Raw genomic sequence first — 22,788 nt, 5'->3', positions numbered from 1 at the left:
CTTCGTCTCTGCTGATCCTATTTGCTTGGAGAGAAAAAAAAATAGAGGTATATGAGCGACACTACCTTACTGGATTAAGCATAAGTTTTTATGCTAATGCATCATTTAAGAAAAATAACAGATATTCTAAAACAAGTATTTGATAATGCAATATATTAAAAAGAGGTTATAAAGTAAATCATGCATGAACAAATCATCCATCTTTCATAAACACAGTGCCAAGTTTATACTGCAATTAAATTTATAAATCGTTCTTTATGTCATGTACTTCTATCATTGATCAAAATATTGCTCATAGATATTTGTGCTATAGTCACTATAACTCGTGACAGGGTCATTTTCGTAATCGACAAAATATTATAGTTTATATTCGTTACCAATTTTAACCCGTTGGCAAAGGGTCGTTTTCATTAGATGCTAGCTCCAGGATGTCAATTGACCCCTATTTATAGAGGCGGTCATAGCAATCTGAGAGCCTTTAGAAAGCTCTTATTTTTTTCTTAAAACATACACATAAATAGGTAAAAAACACTAAATGGCATGATCAGATTTATATTTCATAACAAATCTATTTTCATCAAAATATTCATGAAACTATTTTTCATAATAAAACTGATTTTCATAATATATATGCTGATCTATAATTTTTAGAAAAATATGATATTTCCATAAGCAAAATTTATGCATAGAAAATATGATCATTTGAAAACTAATAAGGAGTGCAAGATCTACTTACCTCTCGTCTTAAATCGTCAAACTTCACTAGGCCTTCATCATTAGTGGGTTCCATGGACCTTGACAAGGTTAGGTGATTGGTCGAGTAGGCGACCCTAGGCACCTAGGCAGTTCAAGGCCTTTTTTTAGGGATTAACTTGAGTTCGCAGATCAGGTCGACATGACCCAACTCTGAGTTTCTTGAACATTCTAGAGAGAGAAAGCAGAGAGAGAAGTGGAGAGAGAAGAGAGAAATTAGAGAGAGGAAGTGGAGAGAACAAGGGAAGAGGGAACTGTGAGGCTCTTAACTATTGAGCGGATTTATGTTGACTCAAAAATCCAACCTTGATACTTCAGATTCTCCAGAGAATTCTGCTGTAAAGGCCAATTAGTGGCGGGATCTATGACCTCCCCACAGGTCTGCATTTTCGAAAAAAAATCTAAAACAATCTGGTTGAAGGGCATTCAAGAGTGCACAATGTCATCAAATGTTTGCATAGTCCTTTTATTGAAAGGGAAATGATGTTTTTAACCATATCTCTGAATGTAATGTTTGTCAAAGAAATAGACAAGAAACTGTGGCTTCTCTAGGATTTCTAGAGCCATGTGCCAATACCAACCAAGATATGGATACAATAAAATTTTTTGTACACTAAATTTAAAGGCAACCTGCTTCAGTAAAGGATTTATGATAGTCGATTGTTGGCATAAACGCATCCATTTCATGCCATTTGCCCAACCTTGCAGAGCTATAGGTGTTGCACATACATTCCTTGATGAAAACAGATAAAATAACAAGAAGTTTTAGCATCAATATTTTTCTTGAGCAAAAGAGTATTCACTTCCTGCATCTTCATCTAGACTCAAACCAAGCAATCTCGATAAAAAAAATTTACATGCAAAACTAGATAACTAAATAAAACTACCACCTACTAATATAATACAAGAAAGAATAAGAAATAAGCATAATGCTTGTGTTGTGTCGAGTGTTGTTCTTGATAGAAAGATGGTGTCTGGGTTCTTGCATTGGTGGTAGTAGTCGAGGTTGTAGTCCTGCTGTTTGCTATGGAGGTGGAGACAAAGGTAGAAGCAAAGTTGGAGGCATTGGTCGTGCCCGTTGAGGATTCACCCAAGGCGAGGTTGGAACCTCGGGATCCATAAGCTCTTCTCTGGTACCTGGACCCAAGGATGCCAGGCCGGATGGGCTCTTCTAATGTGCTTCGCCTTTTGGACAGAATCACCACCACCCGCTTCATGTCAGGCCTCAGCTTGCGATCAGCCTGAGTGCAAAGGAGCCCTATGTGCACACACATTGCTACTTGTTCTGGAACTGCAGTGGATCTCAGTGCAGGATCCATCATCTCCAGGCTCTGTCCTTTCTTGTAGAGCTTCCAAGCCTGAGATAGTTCCAATGCACCACTTAAAACATAAAGTAAAGGCAACACTATCAATACATAAATGGCAGCCACAAAAGACAGATGGCGAGAGAAATTTGGATACAAATACACAAGAATTCATATTGTTCGGTCAAAATTTTGGATATATCCATGTCATTGTTTGTTGTCAACTGAAGTTTGAACTTGGTGACAACAACATGCTAGCTATATCATTTTTAGTTGTTGGAGTAACGACTCCACATCAATATTTGGGTTTAAGGTCGGCCGAACCGGACCGAACCGCTCAGTTTAGCCCAAACCAAGCTGACTCGGTGAGGGACCAGGTCGGTTCGCCTATTAAAATTAGGACCGGCTTGAATCAATCGAAAAAGGCCGAAACTAGACCGAATCGGCCAGTTCCGTCCAAAGTCAGCTTCTTTGGACGGTTCGGAATTGGGCCCCCTCCCTCTCTCCTTCTTTTGTTAAAAGAAAATGTTGGGAAGGCTTGAGGCCTTCCAACATTTATTCTTTGTAATGTTTAGAGGTCTCCTAACTCCTCATTTCCTCAATTTGCAGAATTATATTGATTCAGTGTGATTGAAGGAAGATCCAAGTCTAAATAAGGTGTGCTTCTTGTCCCCTATCTCATTCCCTTTATTTCTTTTGTTGGGCTCCAAAATATAGGTATAAATGCCAAAAGAAATAATTTATACGAATTAACACAAGAATCGGTAGCGATTTTAAAAGAAACTATCGAGCTCCACAATAAGCACCTATCATCTCTATGCAAATTCTGACCTTAGCTTTTCGTCTTGATTAGTAATGTAATTTTAGATATTTATAAGGGTAGACATTAAAAAAATATGACGATACAAATAACTAGTAAATTGGTTAGGGTATCCACTTTATAAACAAATTGAAATATTTATAAGCGTAAACACAAAAAACCTCTAGAATTTATGTTCAGCACAATCTCTTTGGAAGGCTTTGCCATGATCATGTTGTTCTTTTCAATAGGTTGTCATCTTATGATATTACATGATTTCAAGATATTTATGTAAACATAGCATGTTTAGAACTTTATGCGATGTTATGTCTCTTGTTTATCATCAGATAAAACATGAAAGCCCGAATAGTGATTTTGATTATATAAGAAAGAGAGATGAAAAATTGATTCTGATTTTTTTGCTATGCAATGAACCTATCAATTAGATTATGTCAGGTTTCATTATCTCCTAAAAAAATGTAGTTTCATGCCCTTATATAATTAAATTAGAGAATGAAGAGGCAAAACCTGAATAATGTAATTGAGAGGTCTCCATGATCATTATTTATAATAAAGGCCAGTAGCATGGGCTTCTTAAAATGATAGTATAACAAGATCCAAATTTTGCAATTAGAATGTTGTATCCTATATGTATGAAGCCGTCCTTCTAAATCACACAAGTAAACTTTCAAGAGGTAAATCCTACAGTAAATCAGCTTGGTTAATTAGAAGATTCTCGTTTAATCTCCTATATTTAAATTTCAGCTTCCAAAGGGCACACTACAAGAAAATGAAGGTTTTCCGACCGTGATCCGCCGATGTTATAAAGAAGCATTGCTAATTTAGTCACCATGCCAAATTTTGCCGACGTGAGTGAGTAGCATTGGTATATTGTGGCGCTTAAAAGTGTTGGGAGTAGGAAGAGAGCTACGACGACACTTATAAACATCGTCAGAAGCCTAAGCTAATACGATACTTGCTAAAAGCATCGTGGGAAGCCTAGGCTAAGATGACGCTTTCATCGTCAGAAGTGGGGGAGGGTAAGGTCTGACGGCCCTTATAAGCATTGTCGGAAACCTAAGCTAAAACGACGCTTTAGAAAGCATCGTCGGAAGCCTTAATGCATTAAGATGATGCTTATAAGCGTTGTTTTAGACTGCACTAAGATGATACTTATAAGTGTCGTTGGAGGCCTAATCGCCTCCCAATAAATCCCTAACCCCTTCCAACCCAACTGCTATCATCCCCATTTTCACCCCCTTCCAATCGGGGTGGTATGCCTCAAGAGGCGGCGGGCAGAGGTGGTGCTCCAAAAGGAGGCCCCCGACGAGGTTTGTGTCGAGTATGATGGCTCTCTCCATAGTTTTAGCCCCGAAGATCTTTGATACTATGATGGCTCTTCAGATCTCTCTCTCTCTCTTCTTCTCCTGCTCCCTGATGCTCTCCTTCTCCTTCTCCTTCTCCTCCTCTTCCTCCTTCATCTTTGTCTCTTTGTCTCAACCCGGCTTTCAAATGGGCCAACCGGAGAGCTACGGGAGTGGCTGCCTTGGGGTTGTCGAAGGGCGCTGCCAGGCAAGGGGGGCACTGATGGTGAGTTTGTTGAGCCTGGAGACGGTGGCGTCGGCCGTCAGGTAGGTGACTGATGTCAACAAGGACACCTTCTTGCCCCTTGTGAAGGCTGCTGGCACCAAGATCGTCATTCTTGACATGCATACCCTATGGAGGATCCCCCTTTGTTGTTCCTCTTCTCGATCCTTTTTAGCTTTTAGACGAAAGGGTGTATGCGGTTACCACCTTGACTCTGTATTTCAACGGATTACCATGCTATGTATATTCTCTAACATTGATATAGTCATCTGGATTGATCCCCTAGTGAAAGGTTTTCTCTAAATAAGAGTATTTTCTCTGATGCTTGTGATTAGAATTAAATGAATTTGAACCCTTAGCAGAACCTAAATAATACCTTTCAGCTAGCCTTTTTGGGTGAGATCCTGAGTTGTTACAATCTTCTTGAAAGCTCGAAAAACTGTAGTGTTTTATGGTGCTATCAAACATTAAAAATGAAGATTAAGTGTTTTATAGTCACATATATTTGTTGCTTTTAGAAAAGAGTGAAAATAGAATCAAAAAACAACAAAAGTTTTGTGCAAGTTCTATCTTCAACATCAATCTCTATGCTGTATTTCACTAATTTGCATAGAAACAAAAATATAAAAACAACTACGCCAAACAAACCCTAAAATACCTTTTGCACATGGACTCCTCTCAATTTTCTAACTATCAGCTAGGCGGCACAAAAGCAGACGGTGAAGTTAGTTCCGCATTTAATGCATAAAAAAAGGAAGATCATTCCAAGTTGGACAGACGTGATCTCTTTTATACAGGTATTTGAAGTTTTTTCTGGCCTAGTTGATTAATGGTCAAACATGACAATATCGTATTATCTATCTTCTTGCTCATGGAAGTCTCATAATTAAAGCTGCACCTCAAAATGTAAGGAATACTGAAACCTGGTCCAGAGGGTGCATAAGCCTGATGATCAGTACCCATTCAGACACTTCAAATGTTTCCCACTCCAAAGATAAACATTAAAGTTGTCAACTAATCAATGCCCGACATCGTACTTCCTTGGAAATTTCCTAGCTTCTAACCCTCGGAAGATTCAACCAGTTGAATATTTTATAAGAAAGGAAAAAGAAAAACTTACAATGTCGATAAAATAATATATTTTAAATCCAAATCTCCATGGCAGCTAACTTGAGCTAACGAGGGGGAAGAAGAAGCACGAAAGAGAAGGAGCTTCACATACCCATTCGAGGAGGCTCTCAGCTTCGGGTTTGGGGATGAAGGAGGAATTCTTCTGGCCGGAGATGAGCTCGAGGACGAGGACACCGAAGCTGAAGACGTCGGCCTTGGTGGAGAGGGAGCCATGCATGATGTACTCGGGAGCCATGTAGCCGTTGGTGCCGGTGACGCGGGTGTTGACGTGGGTGAGGTCCTTCGGGAAGAGGCGGGATAGGCCGAAGTCTGCGATCTTGGGGGCCCACCGCTCGTCGAGCAGGATGTTGCCGGGCTTGATATCCCGGTGGACGATGGGCGTGTGCGCGCCCTCGTGCAGGTACAGCAGCCCCCGCGCCACCCCCCGCATCACCTCGAACCGCCGCTTCCAGTCCAGCGGCTCCGCCCGCTTCAGGCCAACCTCCGGATTGTCTCCTCTTCCTCCTGCCACACGTATACATAATGTCATTGAATTTGATTTTTTTTTCAAAAAGGAAGACTATCATTATTATTATTAAAAGGCTTCTGGGTCATTCTTGTTCATGTCCACTGGCTTACTTTTTTTTATTTTTATTTTTATACTGAGGTAGGGCTGAAATCGGATACAGATCGAATAACGGTATATCCATATTAATATCACTACAGTAAAAGAATAAAACGCCGACGCTTATCTGCCGACGCTAGGAAAAAGCGTCGGCAAATCCCGCTCCCGCGCCCACTCTTTCCAACGCTTTGTTGGAGCGTTGGAAATTTGAAGCAATCAACGACGCTTAAAAGCGTCGTCGCGGACCTAACACAAAACGACGCTTATAAGCGTCGCCGAAGCCCACTTAATACCCAGCGGCCGACCCCGAGCCCGCAAAATTGCCCTAGCCCCCATTCCTCTCAAGCTCATCTTCCTCGTCCCGGCGCTGCCTTAGCCCCCATTCCTCGTCTCCGGCGCTGCCTTAGCCCCCATTCCTCGTCTCCGGCGCTACCTCCTCTCCGGCACGTCGCTTCGCCATTTCGTTCGTTCGCTCAACTCTTCGGCGTCAACGTCCAAGGTATGTCCTGGAATTTGATTTAGCAGAGGCTGGGAGGGAGAGGGAGAGGGAGAGGTGGAGGTGGCCGAGGCTCGTCGGGGTTGTTGGGAAATTTAGAGGCGAGCCGGGAGAAGAAGAAACCCATTTATTTAGCAAAGACCGAGAGGGAGAGGGAGAGGTGGCCGGGGGTCGTCGGGGGTTATCGGGAAATTTGGAGGCCAGCCGGGAGAAGGCAAAAACCCAGGAATTTAGCAGAGGCCGGGAGGGAGAGGGAGAGGAAGAGGGAGAGGTGGCTGGGGGTCGTCGGGGGCTTCTCCTCCTTCGCCGGGGTCGCCGAGGGTCGTCGGGGGTCGTCGGGGGCTTCTCTTCCTTCGCCGAGGTCGTGGGGGTCGTCGAGGGTCGCCGGGGGTCGTCGGGGGCTTCTCCTCCTTCGTCGGGTGTTTTCTTGGGCCGGCAGGGAGAGAGAGCGGCGAGGGATTTGGGGACGGTATAGTTTTGTTTTGGGTGGAGAGAAACAGAGGGGAGAAAGATAGGGGGATTACTTCACCTTTTTGGTTTTGGTCTTGGTTTTCCTTCCCTCACGTTACTCCTGATCCAGCTGGGCCATCGGGAAGAAAGATAGGGGGATTGGAGAGACTATGTTATGTGAAAATCATCTTTTCAATAGCTTCATTCGGTAAGAAGGCTGAGATTCTTGGATCACTTCTCATGATTTTTTTCTCCACTATATTAGATTTTCTTCTTTGTGTTTGGTATGGCCTTTGCAGAATGCATAGTGCTTAATTATATTTTCTCCACTATCTTGGTCCCATGCTGGTATACCTGCTCCATCTCTTATCCCTGCAGCTCTACAGGTGCCTCCTGGAAAAGTTTTAGTTCCTGCAGTAGTTGACCAGGTTCAGGGGCAGGCACTGACAGCACTGCAAGTTCTTAAGGTACGTCTATTATTAGTTAGTAGTGATCACTGCAGAGCTTCTGTTTTTATGTTATGTATTCTTCTGATATTTACTTCACACAAGCTATGTCAGATTTCTTGAGAAAACATTATATTTTCTTGTTGTCTGCTATTGTTGCAAAGAGGATTAGTTCTTTTTGTTTGAGAAACTTTTACTGCAGCTGCATGCATTGGCATTGTTATGGAAGTCTCCCTCTCTTTCTCTCTCTTATATATTGTGTGTTTGTGTGTGATTTTGTATATTGGCTGGACTACATTTCAAAATCCATGATGGGATATCCAAATTGAAGCTCCATGCAATTGATATTGATCTTCATCTCTAAAAATGCCTTGAATAAAACCTACACGTTTACTGAGCTAGTATGCTAAAATACATGATAGGACACATAATTCAAAATCCACTTCATTGATCATGATTTTATACATTTGAACATGGATAAATTTAAATTCAATAGGTTTTTGTGATTAGAACATATCAACCTATAATATCATGTTGTTAAAACCATCCATTTTCAGCCACTTGATGCTTAGGTTAAAGACAACAAAACACATGATTTTTTATTTTTAGGATTTTTTTTCTTTTTCCTTATCTTTTTTTTTTGGTGTAGGTCATGTTCAATGATTTGGATCTTCACTTTGGGTGGCCTACCATTGGTTTTGAATCATTAAATATTTTTTTTAAAAAAATTAAAGTTTATTGTGGAGTCCAACTTTCCCTCGACACACGCACAACCATGCACATGTGAATATGTGTGTGTCTATATGTGTGCATTTGATACATGTATACACTATCCTTCATCACATATTTATGTTCTCTTAAATCATTATCAATTTATTTCTTCTATGAGTAAATCTATGACTGCTGATCTGATTATCAGCCAGCTCTTATTTCTAGATGCGGAAGACCAAAGGAAGGACATAAAGTTGTTCATTAATTCACCTGGTGGCTCTGTGACATCTGGTACACCTGTACATGTCCTTGATTAATTAAAGTTCTTTTGCAGTTATTTTCAAATTTGCCTTCCACTTTGTTGCCTATAATTGACAATGTGTACGTATTGTTTAATTTCTAAGCATGGTGTTTGTTTTGTAAAACAGATTCTTACTTGTTCTTCTTTGATTAGAATGTATAAATTCACCTCTCTCTTTCTTTATGTATGTTTGTATGTTAACATAAAAATATTTTTGAAACATTTAGTTTGCTTTAGGCCACTTCAATGTTTGCATTAATTCAGTATATTTGACTGACAATAATAGTATTTTAGCAGAAGTCTAAGAAGGATAAATCATGTCAATTATCATAGATTTTATGATTTACTCATGAATTGCCCATGACTGATTCAAAAACTTTGATGCCTTACAAATTAATGATGCTATATGTTGTTACTGGTGGTCTTGTTTTTGCTACTATTTATGGTTAGTTCTCACCAATTCTATTTTTCTTGTGAAGAAATATAATAGATAGTTTCTTTATTTAATTAGAGTAGGATAAGTGCAAAGTTTAGACCAAAAAAGGAATCTTATATTCTAGTTGTTCAGTAGATGCAGGGAGACATTCTTGTTGTATCAATATCATCGAATATACTTTATATTATATTTAATGTAGCTTTCTTCTTGAGAACATGATTTTGAATTAAATATTCTGGCAAAACTTTTTCTGCCTGTCTAGCTACTATCTCTGCTTTAACTATCATAGCTGGTATCCCAGTAGTTTAGGATACCAGCTATGAGTTTTTTTTAAGAGCTACGACATTGGCATCTCAAATAGAGCATCATGAAATACGAAAATACATGCTCTTCTGAGAAGCATTATCTTCATTCCAGACAACATATTCGGACATTTAAACATATCAACAACTTGCAAGGATAAGAAATCAAACAGTAGGTGAGTTGATGTTTCTCGAACTGGTTGTTGTTGACATTCTTAAATAAATTTCATGTGTTCATGCTTGTGTTGGTACATCCACAGGGATTGTAGGTGAAGAGCCCTCTCTTTCACCCCTTTCACCGACACTGTTATCTGTAAACTTTTTAAGCTTGCTGAGTGGTAACCTTTCTCTTTCTCATTCTCATTCCATTCAGCTGCATAATATACTTCTTCTGTTGCATTTTACTTAATTTTGTTTATCTTTTTTTTTAAAAACTGCAGTTCAATCGGTATTCTAATAGAATGGACAAAAGTTGGATAAATAAGTTAAGATCTAGTACTGAATATTTGGATGGAGTTCAGAATTTCATTAAGTTTGCTTTTGAGAAATCTAATATGAACGGGAAGATTTTATGTCCATGTCAAAAATGTGTAAACGGTTCTGCTCTTGATCCAAAAATTGTTGAAGAACATTTGGTATGGAATGGTTTTCTAAAGGGTTATACTGAATGGGTACTCCATGGAGAGTTCATACCTTCATGTAACCAACCCTCCGATCTAGAAGACACCTTCAATTTTGGATGTAGTGACACGGAACAAAATTCTGTAGAAGAAGATGATATAAGGGGCCTACTTAGAGATGCTCTTGGACATAATATCAGAACTGTAGGAGAAGATGAGCGTGTAGTTATTGATCAGTCCATGCATGTTGAGGAATCTATACATGCTGATGACACAGCTCATTATGATAACTTGGTGAAAGATTGTGATCAAGAACTGTATCCGGGTTGTAAGAATTTTACGAAGATTTCTTTTCTTCTGCATTTATTACATTTGAAATATTTGAATGGGTGGTCCAGCAAGTCTTTTACCATGCTTCTTCAATTATTAAAGGATGCATTTCCGGAAGGTGTTACTCTGCCATCATCTTCATACGAAGCCAAAAAACTGATAAAAGAGTTGGACCTTGGATATGAGAAGATACACAGTTGTCCGAATGACTGCATTTTATATCGTGGTGCATTTTATATGAGGTAAGTAGTTTGAAGACAGAGATGGCACAGATAAAGCAGTCATATGAGACAAGGATAGAGGAGATGAGGCAGAGTCATATGACTGATATGGCGGAGTTGAAGCAAAGCCAAGAGTTGAAGATACAATCTTTGCAGGACCAGCTTGACCATATTTCATCCTTTTTGCAGAGATTTGCTCCTCCGGTACATAACTAAATCTATTTGAATATTTTATGTAATTATAATGTATTCTTGTATGAGCGTGATGACTTTCGTATTTTTAGTTTCTAAAATATTTTTTTTTCTTGTAGGTTGATGATACTTCATCTACTCGTAGAGATGATGATGCCGACCCTTGATACATATTGTAGATTGTGTACTTAGGAATTTCAGATGGCTTATGTCTTTTCTTGTAGGCTGTTGAGTTTCAGATGTCTGTGATTTTTATTTATGAAATCTAATTTGTTGCCTTGATGTTAAAAAAAATATCCTATACGAAACATGATGCCCATTATCTGTCTTTCAATTTTTTTTTAAATTTTACATCAGTATTATCTGCTGACATGATTTATTCGATTGCTCACTTGATTTCATTTGATAACTAAAGGGAACTGCTGATTGATTTTTACACCAGTTCTGCGAAAAGAAAGCCTGGACAAATTATTATTTTCAGGTATGCTTTTTTGCCGAGGTCGTCCCAAAGTCCTGTCTTTTTTTTAACCTGGTTGAATGCAATGTTATGATCATTGAATTTTACTATCATTTTATGGATATCATTTGTTTATCTCTGTTGATTGCTACCTATAGTAACCTTTCTTGCTTTGTTCTGATGGATCTATCATGTCATCTTTTCACTGATTTGCAAGAACTACTAATTTAACTCCTAAGTTGTAAAAGATGGTCAAGGTGACATTTGGTGTAAAGTGAGAGCATTGCGTTTTGGTTTTCTTGCATAATTATTGTAAATCAGATTTGCAGAAAATTTTAGCTGATTTTTCCAGTTCTACTTTTTCTTGATTATATGTGGTTGTGGTTGCACCTTTGCAATTATATCTTTTTTTCACCATAAATGTGCTTGGTTCCATTGTTGTCCACTTAATTCTACCTGAAATCAGTAGTTGGATTTTAGGGATGGAGTAAGTGAGTCGCAGTTTAATCAGGTCTTAAACATCGAGCTGGATCAAATTATTGAGGTACATAGTTGCACAACTTGTTTTCTTTTGCAGGGCAAACTATGTCAGATTTACCTTGATTTTTTTCAAAGGTCCTTATGTTGTCATTTTCTGTTTTATTATTTAAGGCTTGCAAGAATCTTGATGAACAGTGGTCTCCTAAGTTCACTGTGATAATTGCTCAGAAAAATCATCACACAAAGTTTTTCCAAGCTAATAACCCTCAAGAGAATGTTCCACCTGGTATGCCTATTTAAGCTTGAACTGTAGTATTTAATTTCATAATATACTTTTGAGTTTTCAGTGGTTGAAACCTCCAAGATCCTTGAAACATGATACACTTACATTTTGCTTTCTTTTTCAATGTACAGGCACAGAGATTACTGATCTCTGTGGCTTACATATTTGTCGTACATTACCTTTTTTTGAAAAAATGTCTTAATATATGAATGCATGATTGGTTTCAAAATTTTCACACCCGAAGTGTTGCATTTCTCCCAGTTGCACCCGTTTGCTATGCCCACCTAGCGGCGACGCAGCTGAGTCAGTTTATCAAGTTCGACGACATGTCCGATACTTCTTCAAGCCATGGTGGATTCTCAGCAGCTGGGGGTTACTCTGTTCCAGAGTTACCCAGGCTGCATGAAAAGGTGTGCAATTCCATGTTTTTTTGCTAAGGTGGCTGTGCTGTGTATGGCAGAGCCATTTTTTGTTTATCAGGATGGAACTAATTTAGCAGTTGCTGGAAACTGTTTGCGCATGTCTTGGCCCTTGTTGAATTTGGATTATGCACTGTCTTCTTCTGCTTTGCACGGCCTTAAGTTTGTCTTGCTTGTGTACACCAGAACTCCAAAATCGATGCAGGTGATGAGCAGTCCATTTTGGAAACACTATCCCATTTTGGAAACACTGTCGATGCTTTTTGTACACTTCCCTGTCCGGGCATTCCAAATCTTAATGCATCGATCAGCAGTGCCGCCACCAGATGCTAGTATATTTGACTGAAATGGGCACCAAGCAAGGGCCCTTACAGCTGCACAGTGATCAGTAAACTTATGCAGGTATTTGGAGGATCCCATGCTTGAAGATTCCTAGACATGAACAAGATTGTCATTGCCACCACTGGCCAGCAAATCCCCAGCTCCTGACCATCTCAGACCACACAACTCGTCGGTGTGCCCTTCTTAAGCTCTTAACAGGACGCCGGTCTGTGGACAAGACTCGCCCGAGCAAGGAGTAGAGCTTGGTTGACTGGGCTCGCCCCAAGCTTAATGACAATATTGTAGAGATGATGATGCCGACCCTTGATACATATTGTAGATTGTGTACTTAGGAATTTGACTTGTATGTTTTTAGAATGTTTTTGAAGTACAATGTAATCAAATATGATAATATGAATGCAATCAAAGTTCTTGTTTGTGACTCATATTTTGTTATATATGTGATTCAGTGTATTTGTTTCTATTGTTTTGTAAGAATTTAATGTACACAGAGTATTTAAAAATTACTGTTACAAATTTTTTTTTAAAAAAAAATTTAATGCCGACGCTTATAAGCGTCGGGAAATGCAACAGGAAAAAGCTAATGGCACGCCTTTGCCGACGCTTTTAAGCGTCGGCCTAAACCCGCTGTAACCAACGATTCTCCCCGACACCTATAAGCGTCGGAGTATGATAGAATAAACGACGCTTACAAGCGTCGGTAAAAGCAAGCCTGTAACGACGCTTTTAAGCGTCGGCCTAAACTCGTAGTGACCAACCCTTCTCCCCGGAGTCTGGTAGAAGAAACGACGCTTAAAAGCGTCGGGAAAAGCAACCACTTTCGCCGACGCTTATAAGCGTCGGCGTTTGATAAAAGGAACGACGCTTAAAAGCGTCGGCATAGACCAACGACGCTTTTAAACGCGTCGGGTTAAACCCGACCCACGCCCACCTGCCCGACGTCTGAGCCACGCTTTGCGAAGCGTGGGCTTGGAATTCGCCGACGCTTATAAGCGTCGGTATAGACCAAAAAAAGCGTCGGGAGATTTCCTTTCTTTTGTAGTGTATTTATTTTATTTGATGAATACAAATAAAAATATAGATAATAATCAGATGCAAAAATTAATATCTATATTTATTTTAAACGGATACGGATATAAATTCGATATTGGAGCTATATATATACACACGCACGGATATAGGTTGGATAATTAAACCACAAAATCAAAAATATTACTAAGTGGATGGTAAATTAAATAAATAGCGTGTTAATATGGTTATATATTTTTCTTGAAAGTTAATAAATTTTATATAAAATTAAATAAGATTATAAATAGAATCAGATATTTGGATACGGATCGGATAGTTGTTTATCTGTATCCATTTTTCTTTGACGGAAATGGATACAGATGCTGATATTAAGTGGATGCTCATATTTCTATCAATATTCGGGCAGATTCTGTTGCCGCTAAATTCTGCACCGAGGTCGGTAGTTGCTTGGCTTGCTTTGGGGTCGGTGTGAATCGAAGAGAAGTGAGGTTGGATATGGCCAAGGTGAAAATAAGCTGCATGCCGTCGAGGCTAACCTAGAGGAAGTCCACTCGCCGGAAGGTTTCTGGTGAGGAGCTCTCTAATACTTAAGCAAGAATAGTAGAGCAACAATGTGGATAAGAGAAAATCCATCAAATGGAATCTCAAAAATAAACTTACCTGAGGATCTCCGGACCACCTCTTCATATAGGGTAGTATATTGATCTGTTATTTGATTTGGTGCAACGTGCCTTAACTGTATGTTAACGGTCGGCTGCATGTTAACAACGTGGTAACCGAGTGTGAGCAGCACGAGGCAGCTATTACGCTGATCATGCATTGAATGCAGTGTCGCCATAACTGTTGATCTTTATTAGTACAAGTAGAGTGGCACCTCGATTTTTACCAAAGTTGTTCACATCTGTTAATACTGAGGTCAAAAAGGTCATCAAGCCAAGGTCAAGATATCTAATGTCTTCTCCATCACTTGCTCTCAACTTCTGAGACTGAACTAAATCTTAGTTCGAGTGACGGAAGTTGTATCGTCATCTTGATCGAGGATAAAACATCTAGAAGGAAGTTTTAATGTGTTGATTGATTTTCTCGAAGCACCATCATATCGGGGCTACCCGAGATGTCATTATTTTGGAGTTTTTTTGAGGCGCTATTAATGTGGTGATGACATCGATCCGAAAAGCTATGCACAAGAGAGTAGCTGCAGTGTCTGGGGGTGAAGGCCCTAAGAAGAAGAAGAAGAAGAAAAAGAAGACAAAGGGAGGATCTACCTCGGCTCCTCTTGAAGCTACAGTTGAGGCCTTTGTTTCCGAGTTGCAGGAACCTTGGACAAAAAGTGTGGAGAGTGACCCTAAGGTCGAGATCATGTCACCCATCAGGTCGGCTCCTCCAGAGGGGATTGTCCTCGATCAGCCATCATCCACTGCTCTGACCTCTTGTTCGTCCTCATTCGAGGCAACTACTTCAGCTTTGGCTGACTCGAGCTCATCCTTTGCCCCAAGTTCTTCTGCTCCTCCTACCTTCGAGTCTTACATTCCAAGGTGGTCGGTGAAAGCCACTAACTCGGCCTTGACATCTCCTCAGGTGGCCAAAGTTATTGTTCGTGCTATATAATTGCAGGCCAAGAAAAGCATTGTAAGGGATGTTCATGTCAACGAACTGATCGACGGGACCTTCACTTTGGTCATTTGGGTAAGTATCTTTATGCCAAATTTCATAGTGTTTTACTTTGAATACTAATCACTTCTTTTCTGCAGCATGCCCATGAAGCTTACTTTATGTACAAGGCTGTTATGATGCTTAGGTGTCATGTCTCAAACTTCGAGGCGAACTGGAAGGCTGCCGAGCGAAAAGTTGCGGAGGTTGAGGTGAATCGAGGGCCAATCTCGAGTGGACAGAGGAGCATGCTCGGCTAGTTGAGGAGAGGGCGAGGAAGGCTGAGGAAAAGATCAAGTCGGTAGAAGCTTAAGCCCCATCCATTTGGACTTGCACGATGATTTCCGATAATCATCTTTCTGAGGCTAAGGAGGCTTTCTTGGCATTTAAATAGTGAGTAGTAGAGCTATCTGCGAAAATTGCTCAAGCTGAGGAGGCTGCTGAGTCCAAGGAGATGGAAAGTAGGGTAGGGGAGAGAACTGCTAAAGCGGTTAATAATTTTCTCTCTTCGGACATATTCAAGGCAGAGTCCGTTGAAAATGCCACCAATGCCTTCGCCAAAGTTTTCGAAGATTTTCGAGCTCAAGTCCTTCGACTTTATCCAGAGATGGACTTCAACAGTCTTCACATCGACCTCGGTGATGAGCATGATGAAGTTAAGGATGGCGATGAGGAGTCAAGCTTTTTCCTTTTTTGTTTTCACTTGGATTTGCCGAGCTCATTGTATCTTGTTTTGGCTTGGGTATTCTGAGATTTTTCTACAAACTCTTCCAAGTCAAGAAAAATGAAATTTCTCTATACTTGAATTTGGTTTGCACAGTTTGTTTTGCTTGAGTTTGATTTATTGTACTAAACTTCTTTCTTTTGATGCCTTTTCTTAGGCTTAATTCCAATCAGAGGATCAGCAAGGATCTTCAGCCAATCTTGGGTTATCCTCATATGAGTTTTCGGAGTTCATCCCCAAATCAAATTCCAAGTGATCTCATCCTACGAAGGTCCCTGATATGTCCGAGGTGTCTCCACAAGAGTAGCTGGTTTCATTATTGAGCTCTCCTTTACCTCGAAAGTCTTAGGTCGGAGCCCAAGCATTCCTAGGATATCCCTGATCTTATTGAGTTAGACATATTAGTCATAGTTGACCGATCGCTGAGATGCTCCAACTTAGACGTCCCTGGTCGTATTGCTTCGATTACTTGGTACAGTACTTCCCAATTTGGGGCCAATTTTTAGAGTTTTTTTTGGTTGTGACGCTTCAATCTTTCTTAGGATGAGGTTGCTAGATTGGAAGAGCTTTCCCTTGACATTTGAATTATAATACTGAGCTATCTTTCGTTGATATATTGCCATACGAATTTGAGCTCGTTCTCTAATCTCTACTAGAAGATCAAGATTAGCTCGAAGTTGATCTAAATTTGTGCGGTCGTTAAAGCATTCCACCCAAAGTGATGGTAGCCCAATCTCCACTAGAATTATTGCTTCTATTTCATACACAAGGTTGAAGGGCGTCTCCTCTGTAGGAAGTCGATATATTGTTCGGTATGCCCATAAGACAGTGTATAATTCTTCGGTCCATAGTTCTTTTGCTTGGTCCACTTTTGCTTTGAAACTTGCAGAACCGGCCGATTGGTCACTTTGGTATCTTCATTGATTTAGAGATGCGCTACCAAAGTAAACTAGTGATCAATGCTGAGGACAGAAGTTCTTGAACCAAGCATTGTCAAATTGACGCCCATTATTTATAATGTTTACTTGAGGAAGTCAAAACATGCAAATTGTAGCCTTGCAAACAAAGTCTCAAGTTTTTACCTTGGTAATCTGAGCTATCGGTTCAACTTTCTCCCATTTGGTGAAGTAATTTATTGCTATGATGGAAAACTTGTGTTGTCTGGTTGCCACTGAAAAAGGTCTGAAGATGTCAATTCCCCATTGTGAAAACAACCAAGAGGCATTGATTGGTATTAATGGTACCACTAGTCTTCGTTGAATGCTAGTGTGGTGTTGACATCAATTGCATTTCTTGACGAAGTTGGCTGCATCCTACTGTAAGGTCGGCTAGTAATATTCTTGTTGCGGAATTTTGTAGGCCAAAGATCTACCCTCCAGATGATTGCCATAGATTCCTTCATATACTTTTCGAAGTGCATAATCTTTCTTGGTTGGATGGAGGCACTCGAGAGGTGGAAATGAGAATGATCTCCAATATAGCTTGCCATCTAGAAGGACATAATGGAAGCTTGATGCTTTATCCAGCGGGCTCCAGTCCGACCTGTAGGCAATTTTTCGTCCTTTAAATAGTCGATTAGAGGATCCATCCAGCTCAGCTTGACTGTGGTGTTCATCATGAACTTGGGTTCCTTGATGCTTGGCATCTTCAGAACTTCGACATATATGGCTTTAGTCAGATCGGCAACCTCCTTGGCTGGGTTGTCTCCTTGCCGACTTGCGATGGGAGACGATAGCTTTCTCAGCATTGGCATACTTTTCTACCCACGCCAACATCTCGGCGAAGTATATAGGATAGCATTTCTCCAAAGAGAAAATGAAGCGGAACGGTCTTAAATGGCCTTCATCGCCGAAATCATGATCGATTGATCTAGGTCGCGGACTTCCAACATCGCCGCATTGAAGCCATTGACGTAATTCCTGAGGGACTCTCCTTCCCTATTTTTCACATCGAGCAATGCATCAGAACCATGATGCTGTCTTTGACTAAAGATGAAGTGCACTATAAAGTGGCATCTGAGCTGCTCAAAAGAATGAATCGATCCAGACTGATGCCTCATAACTAGAACCTAGCTGTTTTATGAAGAGTAGTAGAAAAGGCCTTGCATAGTATAGCGTCGGTGGCTCCATGCAACATAGAGCCTTGAATCTCTCTAAATGATCCATAGGATCAGATGTGTCATCGTATGGCTCCACCTAAGGCATTTTGAATCGAGATGGGATGGCTCCTTCATGATCTGTCGGAAAAAGGAGGTTCCATAGAGAAGTTGAGGTCATTATTTGACCTCAAAGACTGCCCCTCAAGTGCTGGAATCTGGCGACCCATCTCCTAGATCTTTTGATCAAGGTCGGCATCTCATCGGGGCTGGAACTCCATCCGATGGGAAGATGAATGACCCAGAGTGGAATCTTTGTTGGAATGGAGGCATGGAGTATGCCACTTCTCATCCTGAACAGGACTCCTATGACGGGTGTGCCGACTCTGTTAAGACCGCTTAGGACTTCGGGGCCTTGGATGGTGGCTAATTTGGCATGTATGGCACATTGGTTGTTGAGAATGGTGATTGGGCTGAACAAGTTCTGGCCGGGTTGGTGCTGGCTATGTTGCTGTTTGCTATAAGCCCTGAACTGCTGCAGTCAAGGCATGCACCTATTATACAAGCAGATTAAAATGCTCAGTGCAGCGGGTTGTGTCGACGGGGTGTGTTCCTGGCTCTGCAGTGAACCTCATGAGGTCGAAGCTCAACATTGCAAGGCATTGGGTGCTCACGACTCCTTCGTGACCTCATGATGATAATTTCTCCTCTTCTTAGATGTCGGTGCAAAGCCCTTCCTCTAACGCCAATATGTTGCCTCTAAATTCGACACCGAGGCTGGCAGTTGCTTGGCTTGCTTTAGAGTTGGTGTCAACTGAAGAGAAGTAAGGTCAGATGTGGCCGATGTGAAAATAAGTTGAATGTCGCCGAGACCAACTTGCAGAAAGTCCGCTTGCTAGAAGGTTTCTGGCTGCTTAGGTTAAAATAGTAGAGCAACAATGTGAAAGAGAGAAAATTCATCGAATGGAATCTCCAAAATGAATTTACCTAAGGATTTTCGGGCCACCCCTTTATATAGGGTAGTATACTGATCCGTTACCTAATTTAGCGCAACGTAGTTTAATTGTATGGTAACGGTCGACTGCATGTTCACAACGTGGTAACCGTCCAACGTGAGTAGCATACGGCGGCAATTATGCCGATTATGCATTGACTGTAGTGTTACTATAACTACTAGTTTTTATTAGCACAAATAGAGGGGCACCTCGACTGTCACCGAAGTTGTTCACCTCGGTTAATGCCGAGGTCAAAGAGATTGATCTAAGTCGAGGTCAAGATATCCAATATTTCTCCTATCATATTCGAATACGAAAATAGGTTCATCCACTTTCAACCTTATACCGAGCTTATTAATTCATTGTACTTGTCGAATAATTGGATGGCTGTTTGAGGTTCCAAGTGGCATTAATTAGTTAGAAAGATGGAAGATTACTAGTTTGACTGTCTTAATCCTACAAGGGGATCATAACAGTCGGTGGAAGTGGGTATGGGTCGGGGTGCAAATGGATCGGGTTGGACTGGGTCATGAGTGATCCTGACTCAATCCGGTTTCTTATTCGAGTCTTAATGTTGGACCTAGACCCAATTCAATAGAATATCGGGTCGGATCCATTGTTAAAATTTCTGACTCAGTGGGTCATTCGTGTCGGGTCAGGTTCATGTATAATCCGGTCCCAACCCAAAAAAATTAGGTTCGAGTAGGGTCCGGTTCGGGTTAGAACATTGGAATCTATTGCAGGATTTACAAAGTAGAAAAATAAACTATATACAATAGAATAAACAAATCATCACAGTGAAAACCATATTTTTCTTTTTAAAACCTATAGCTCAGATGTTCTATACGGCCTGGTTGTCTAAGCGTTGACTATACCATGTTGGCATGGAAAGTTGGCAGTTCAAACTCGGAGGACCAACAACATTTCAAGTTTAATTAGAGCAAACTCAACTAGTTGCCCTCCTCTTAAATTCCATGTTGTGGACCACCACAGATGTAGTATTGGGGGAATCCAAGTCCATTCTGAAGCTTCTCACCAGCAACATATATAAATTCTATAATGACGGCAGAGTTAAATCACCTCTCCTTGTTTCTCTTTGGAAAGCCAATGACATCCAAGAAAGCTAAGATCTTCCAAAAGAATAGACCCATTCTTGCAGTATCAAATTATTGTACGCAACTATTCCAAAACTGTCTTCCTCCGAATCAATCTGTTGTACTTTTTTTTTGTTGGTGATTTTTTAAAAGGCTTAAACTGTTAATTTGCAATATATTAATGTGTTCCATTCTTAATAAAATTCGGGCAGGGACAAAAACAAAATGATAAAGTTGCGCATATCTATTATTGCTCATACCTCAAGACTTTTTGGTTCAAGTGGCGGTAGTGTGCTATCATATTGAGATTGTTAAAAAGCAGCAATAACTTATTAATAACCAAAATTCATACGGGTCGAACTAGATCGGGTCTAAATTCAGTAAATCCAGATCCGATTCAAAAAATGAAATGGGTCTAATTTTAAAATCCGATCCGGTCTCATGAATTCCCTAAAAAAGGTCGAGTTGGTTCATGGGTCAATCCGACCCATTAGCAGGCTTAGGCATGGGTTAATACAATAAGCGAAACGTGTGGAAGAAATTAATAAAATAAATAGCCATGGATTTCCCCGTACACGCAAAAACGCAATATCTTATGACCACTTTACTCTCCTCCTTATTTCTCGTGCGCTTCCTTCGATCCTCCGCTACGGTAAACGCGTACCGAGTACGCAGAGAGACCGGAAGAACGTCGGAAAGAGTCCGTAACCCCTCGGACAAGCCTTACAGTCGAGAGAATTAATCACCCAGAACCAACCTATCCAGATGAATTGAAACTAAAGCGAAGGTAGGGTGAGAAAAAGGAGAAAAAGAAATGGTGGAGCCTTGGGAGATCGAGGAGGAGAAGGAAGGAGGGGAACTTACGGGGGGAGAAGAGGAGCTTGTCGAGGCTCTCGTTGGGGACGTACTCGTAGACGAGGAGTTTGACATCGGCGTGGGCGCAGTAGCCGTAGAGGTTGACGACGTTCTTATGGTTCACCCGCGAGAGCAGCTTCGCCTCGTTCGTGAACTCCTTCACCCCCTGCATCGACCCCCTCCCCAGCCTCTTCACCGCCACCTTTCGCCCGTCCTCCAGCCGTCCCTGGAAACCAGTGACCGCCCGATCCAATTCCATTTAATATTTCTTCTCTCGAACACCTTTCCGTCATCACGTACCTTCTTACGTACCTTAAAAACTGGCCCGAATCCGCCCTCCCCGAGCTTCTTCTTAGGGTGGAAATTATGGGTGGCAGCCGCCAGCGTCCCGTACTTGAACACCTTCTTCTCCGCGGCGATCGCCTCCAAGTCCTCCTCCTCTTTCACCACTGCTTTATAATACTCGATCCAGATCAAAAACCTCTTCCATAACGCCATTAAAAAATATATATATATATCCAAATTGGAAGTAAATAATTAACTAATTAATTTACAAGCCAAAAATGCGATGAGATCTCTAAAACCATGACCTACCTCTGTCTTCATGATGCAACCAGGGCCTGACGAGGGTCTCCAGAAATCTCCGAGGTTTCGTCATCAGGCGTGCGAGTTGCTGCTACGGAGAACCGATCTAATCTTTGATACATGGGAGCCGACTTTTCGTGTAGACCACACGGAGACTTTTTGATGATCCCATTATTGAGACCCGTCAAAGCTACAAATGGAACATGTTGACCCGATCTGATCCAACCTATTTAGACCCGAATCGACTCATATTAAAGAACTTATGGAGTCGGGTCGGATTTTAAGATTGGACCCATTTTATTTTTTAGACAAGTTTGGATTTACTAAATTTGGATCTGATCAGACCTAACCTAATTCATTTGATTTTTGAAAAATTTTGAATTTCTAACCTAAGGCCCGACCCGAACTTAGAAAATCCGTTAGGTTCGTAAGCTGGAGCCTATCAGGAAAAGAGTTGCGAATCTCATGGAGGGCATTTTGCTTTCTCAGATGCAGTTAACGAATCAGAAAAATGAAAAATACAAGATCGGATTGTGCTGATTTTACGACATCTTTCCTAAGGTTTTATGCATCATTTTTCCTCCTATGTTTATATGCTGGAATCATCTGTCTTCGACTCAAGTGGGAAAGCGTCAAGTGGGATCCTAGGGAACTCAAGTATTTGCATCTGACTGACTCAGGTTGTTACTACTGCTGCTACTGTGATGCATTAACATTGAAGAATCCTGTAACTCATGTGCTTCTGGATTCTATCTAGGCATCGCTTGGGGAATCTAAGAAGGACAGAGAACCTGAAATGTGCCAATCTTTGTGAAGTCCAATGCTCCCAGTTTCCATATAGAGGGTAGAGCTAGTAAATGGTGGAGGTGGATTCGGGCACTTTATGAAAAAGAGAGAAGGTGACGGGGGTGGATCAGAAGCTAGTGCTTGGAAATCTTTTTGCAGAGAAGCGTGCCCAGATCTCATACGATTTGGTATTCAAAGAAAGAATTTGAATTGTCTAACAGCTTCGAGAATGTCGGTGTATATATCTATGGATACGAGACGGTCATGCATGACACTTTTGGATATCCTTCTAAGTGCTCTATAGGGCTTGA

At 40.9% G+C, this 22,788-nt stretch overlaps 1 protein-coding gene and 1 long non-coding RNA gene across 12 annotated transcripts; one reads left to right on the top strand and one right to left on the bottom strand.

Moving 5' to 3' along the window:
• Positions 1-1,483: 1,483 nt before the first annotated feature.
• Positions 1,484-21,881, bottom strand: LOC103715023 (cold-responsive protein kinase 1-like). The gene is made up of 5 exons (XM_017844710.3): positions 21,701-21,881; positions 21,419-21,555; positions 21,116-21,332; positions 5,666-6,078; positions 1,484-2,111 (listed from the first exon to the last, which is right to left on the bottom strand). The coding sequence occupies exons 1-5, from the start codon at positions 21,762-21,764 to the stop codon at positions 1,647-1,649; spliced, it is 1,296 nt and encodes a 431-aa protein (XP_017700199.2). The 5' UTR covers positions 21,765-21,881; the 3' UTR covers positions 1,484-1,646.
• LOC120112399 lies at positions 6,342-12,502 on the top strand. Of its 11 annotated transcripts, none has more exons than XR_005513946.1 (10): positions 6,346-6,677; positions 7,255-7,332; positions 7,424-7,591; positions 8,507-8,572; positions 9,436-9,496; positions 9,581-9,658; positions 11,099-11,164; positions 11,621-11,684; positions 11,792-11,906; positions 12,165-12,502. It is a non-coding gene; the product is annotated as an uncharacterized LOC120112399 (long non-coding RNA). The 11 variants fall into 11 exon arrangements; XR_005513948.1 differs by having other exon boundaries at positions 6,359-6,677; positions 7,503-7,591; XR_005513950.1 differs by having other exon boundaries at positions 6,360-6,677; positions 7,511-7,591.
• Positions 21,882-22,788: the final 907 nt, after the last annotated feature.

This window comes from Phoenix dactylifera, chromosome 11 (genome assembly GCF_009389715.1).
Source record: "Phoenix dactylifera cultivar Barhee BC4 chromosome 11, palm_55x_up_171113_PBpolish2nd_filt_p, whole genome shotgun sequence".
NCBI lineage: Eukaryota > Viridiplantae > Streptophyta > Magnoliopsida > Arecales > Arecaceae > Phoenix > Phoenix dactylifera.
The sequence above is the reverse complement of the archived record's forward strand: the minus strand, read 5'-3'. Positions and strand labels throughout refer to the sequence as shown.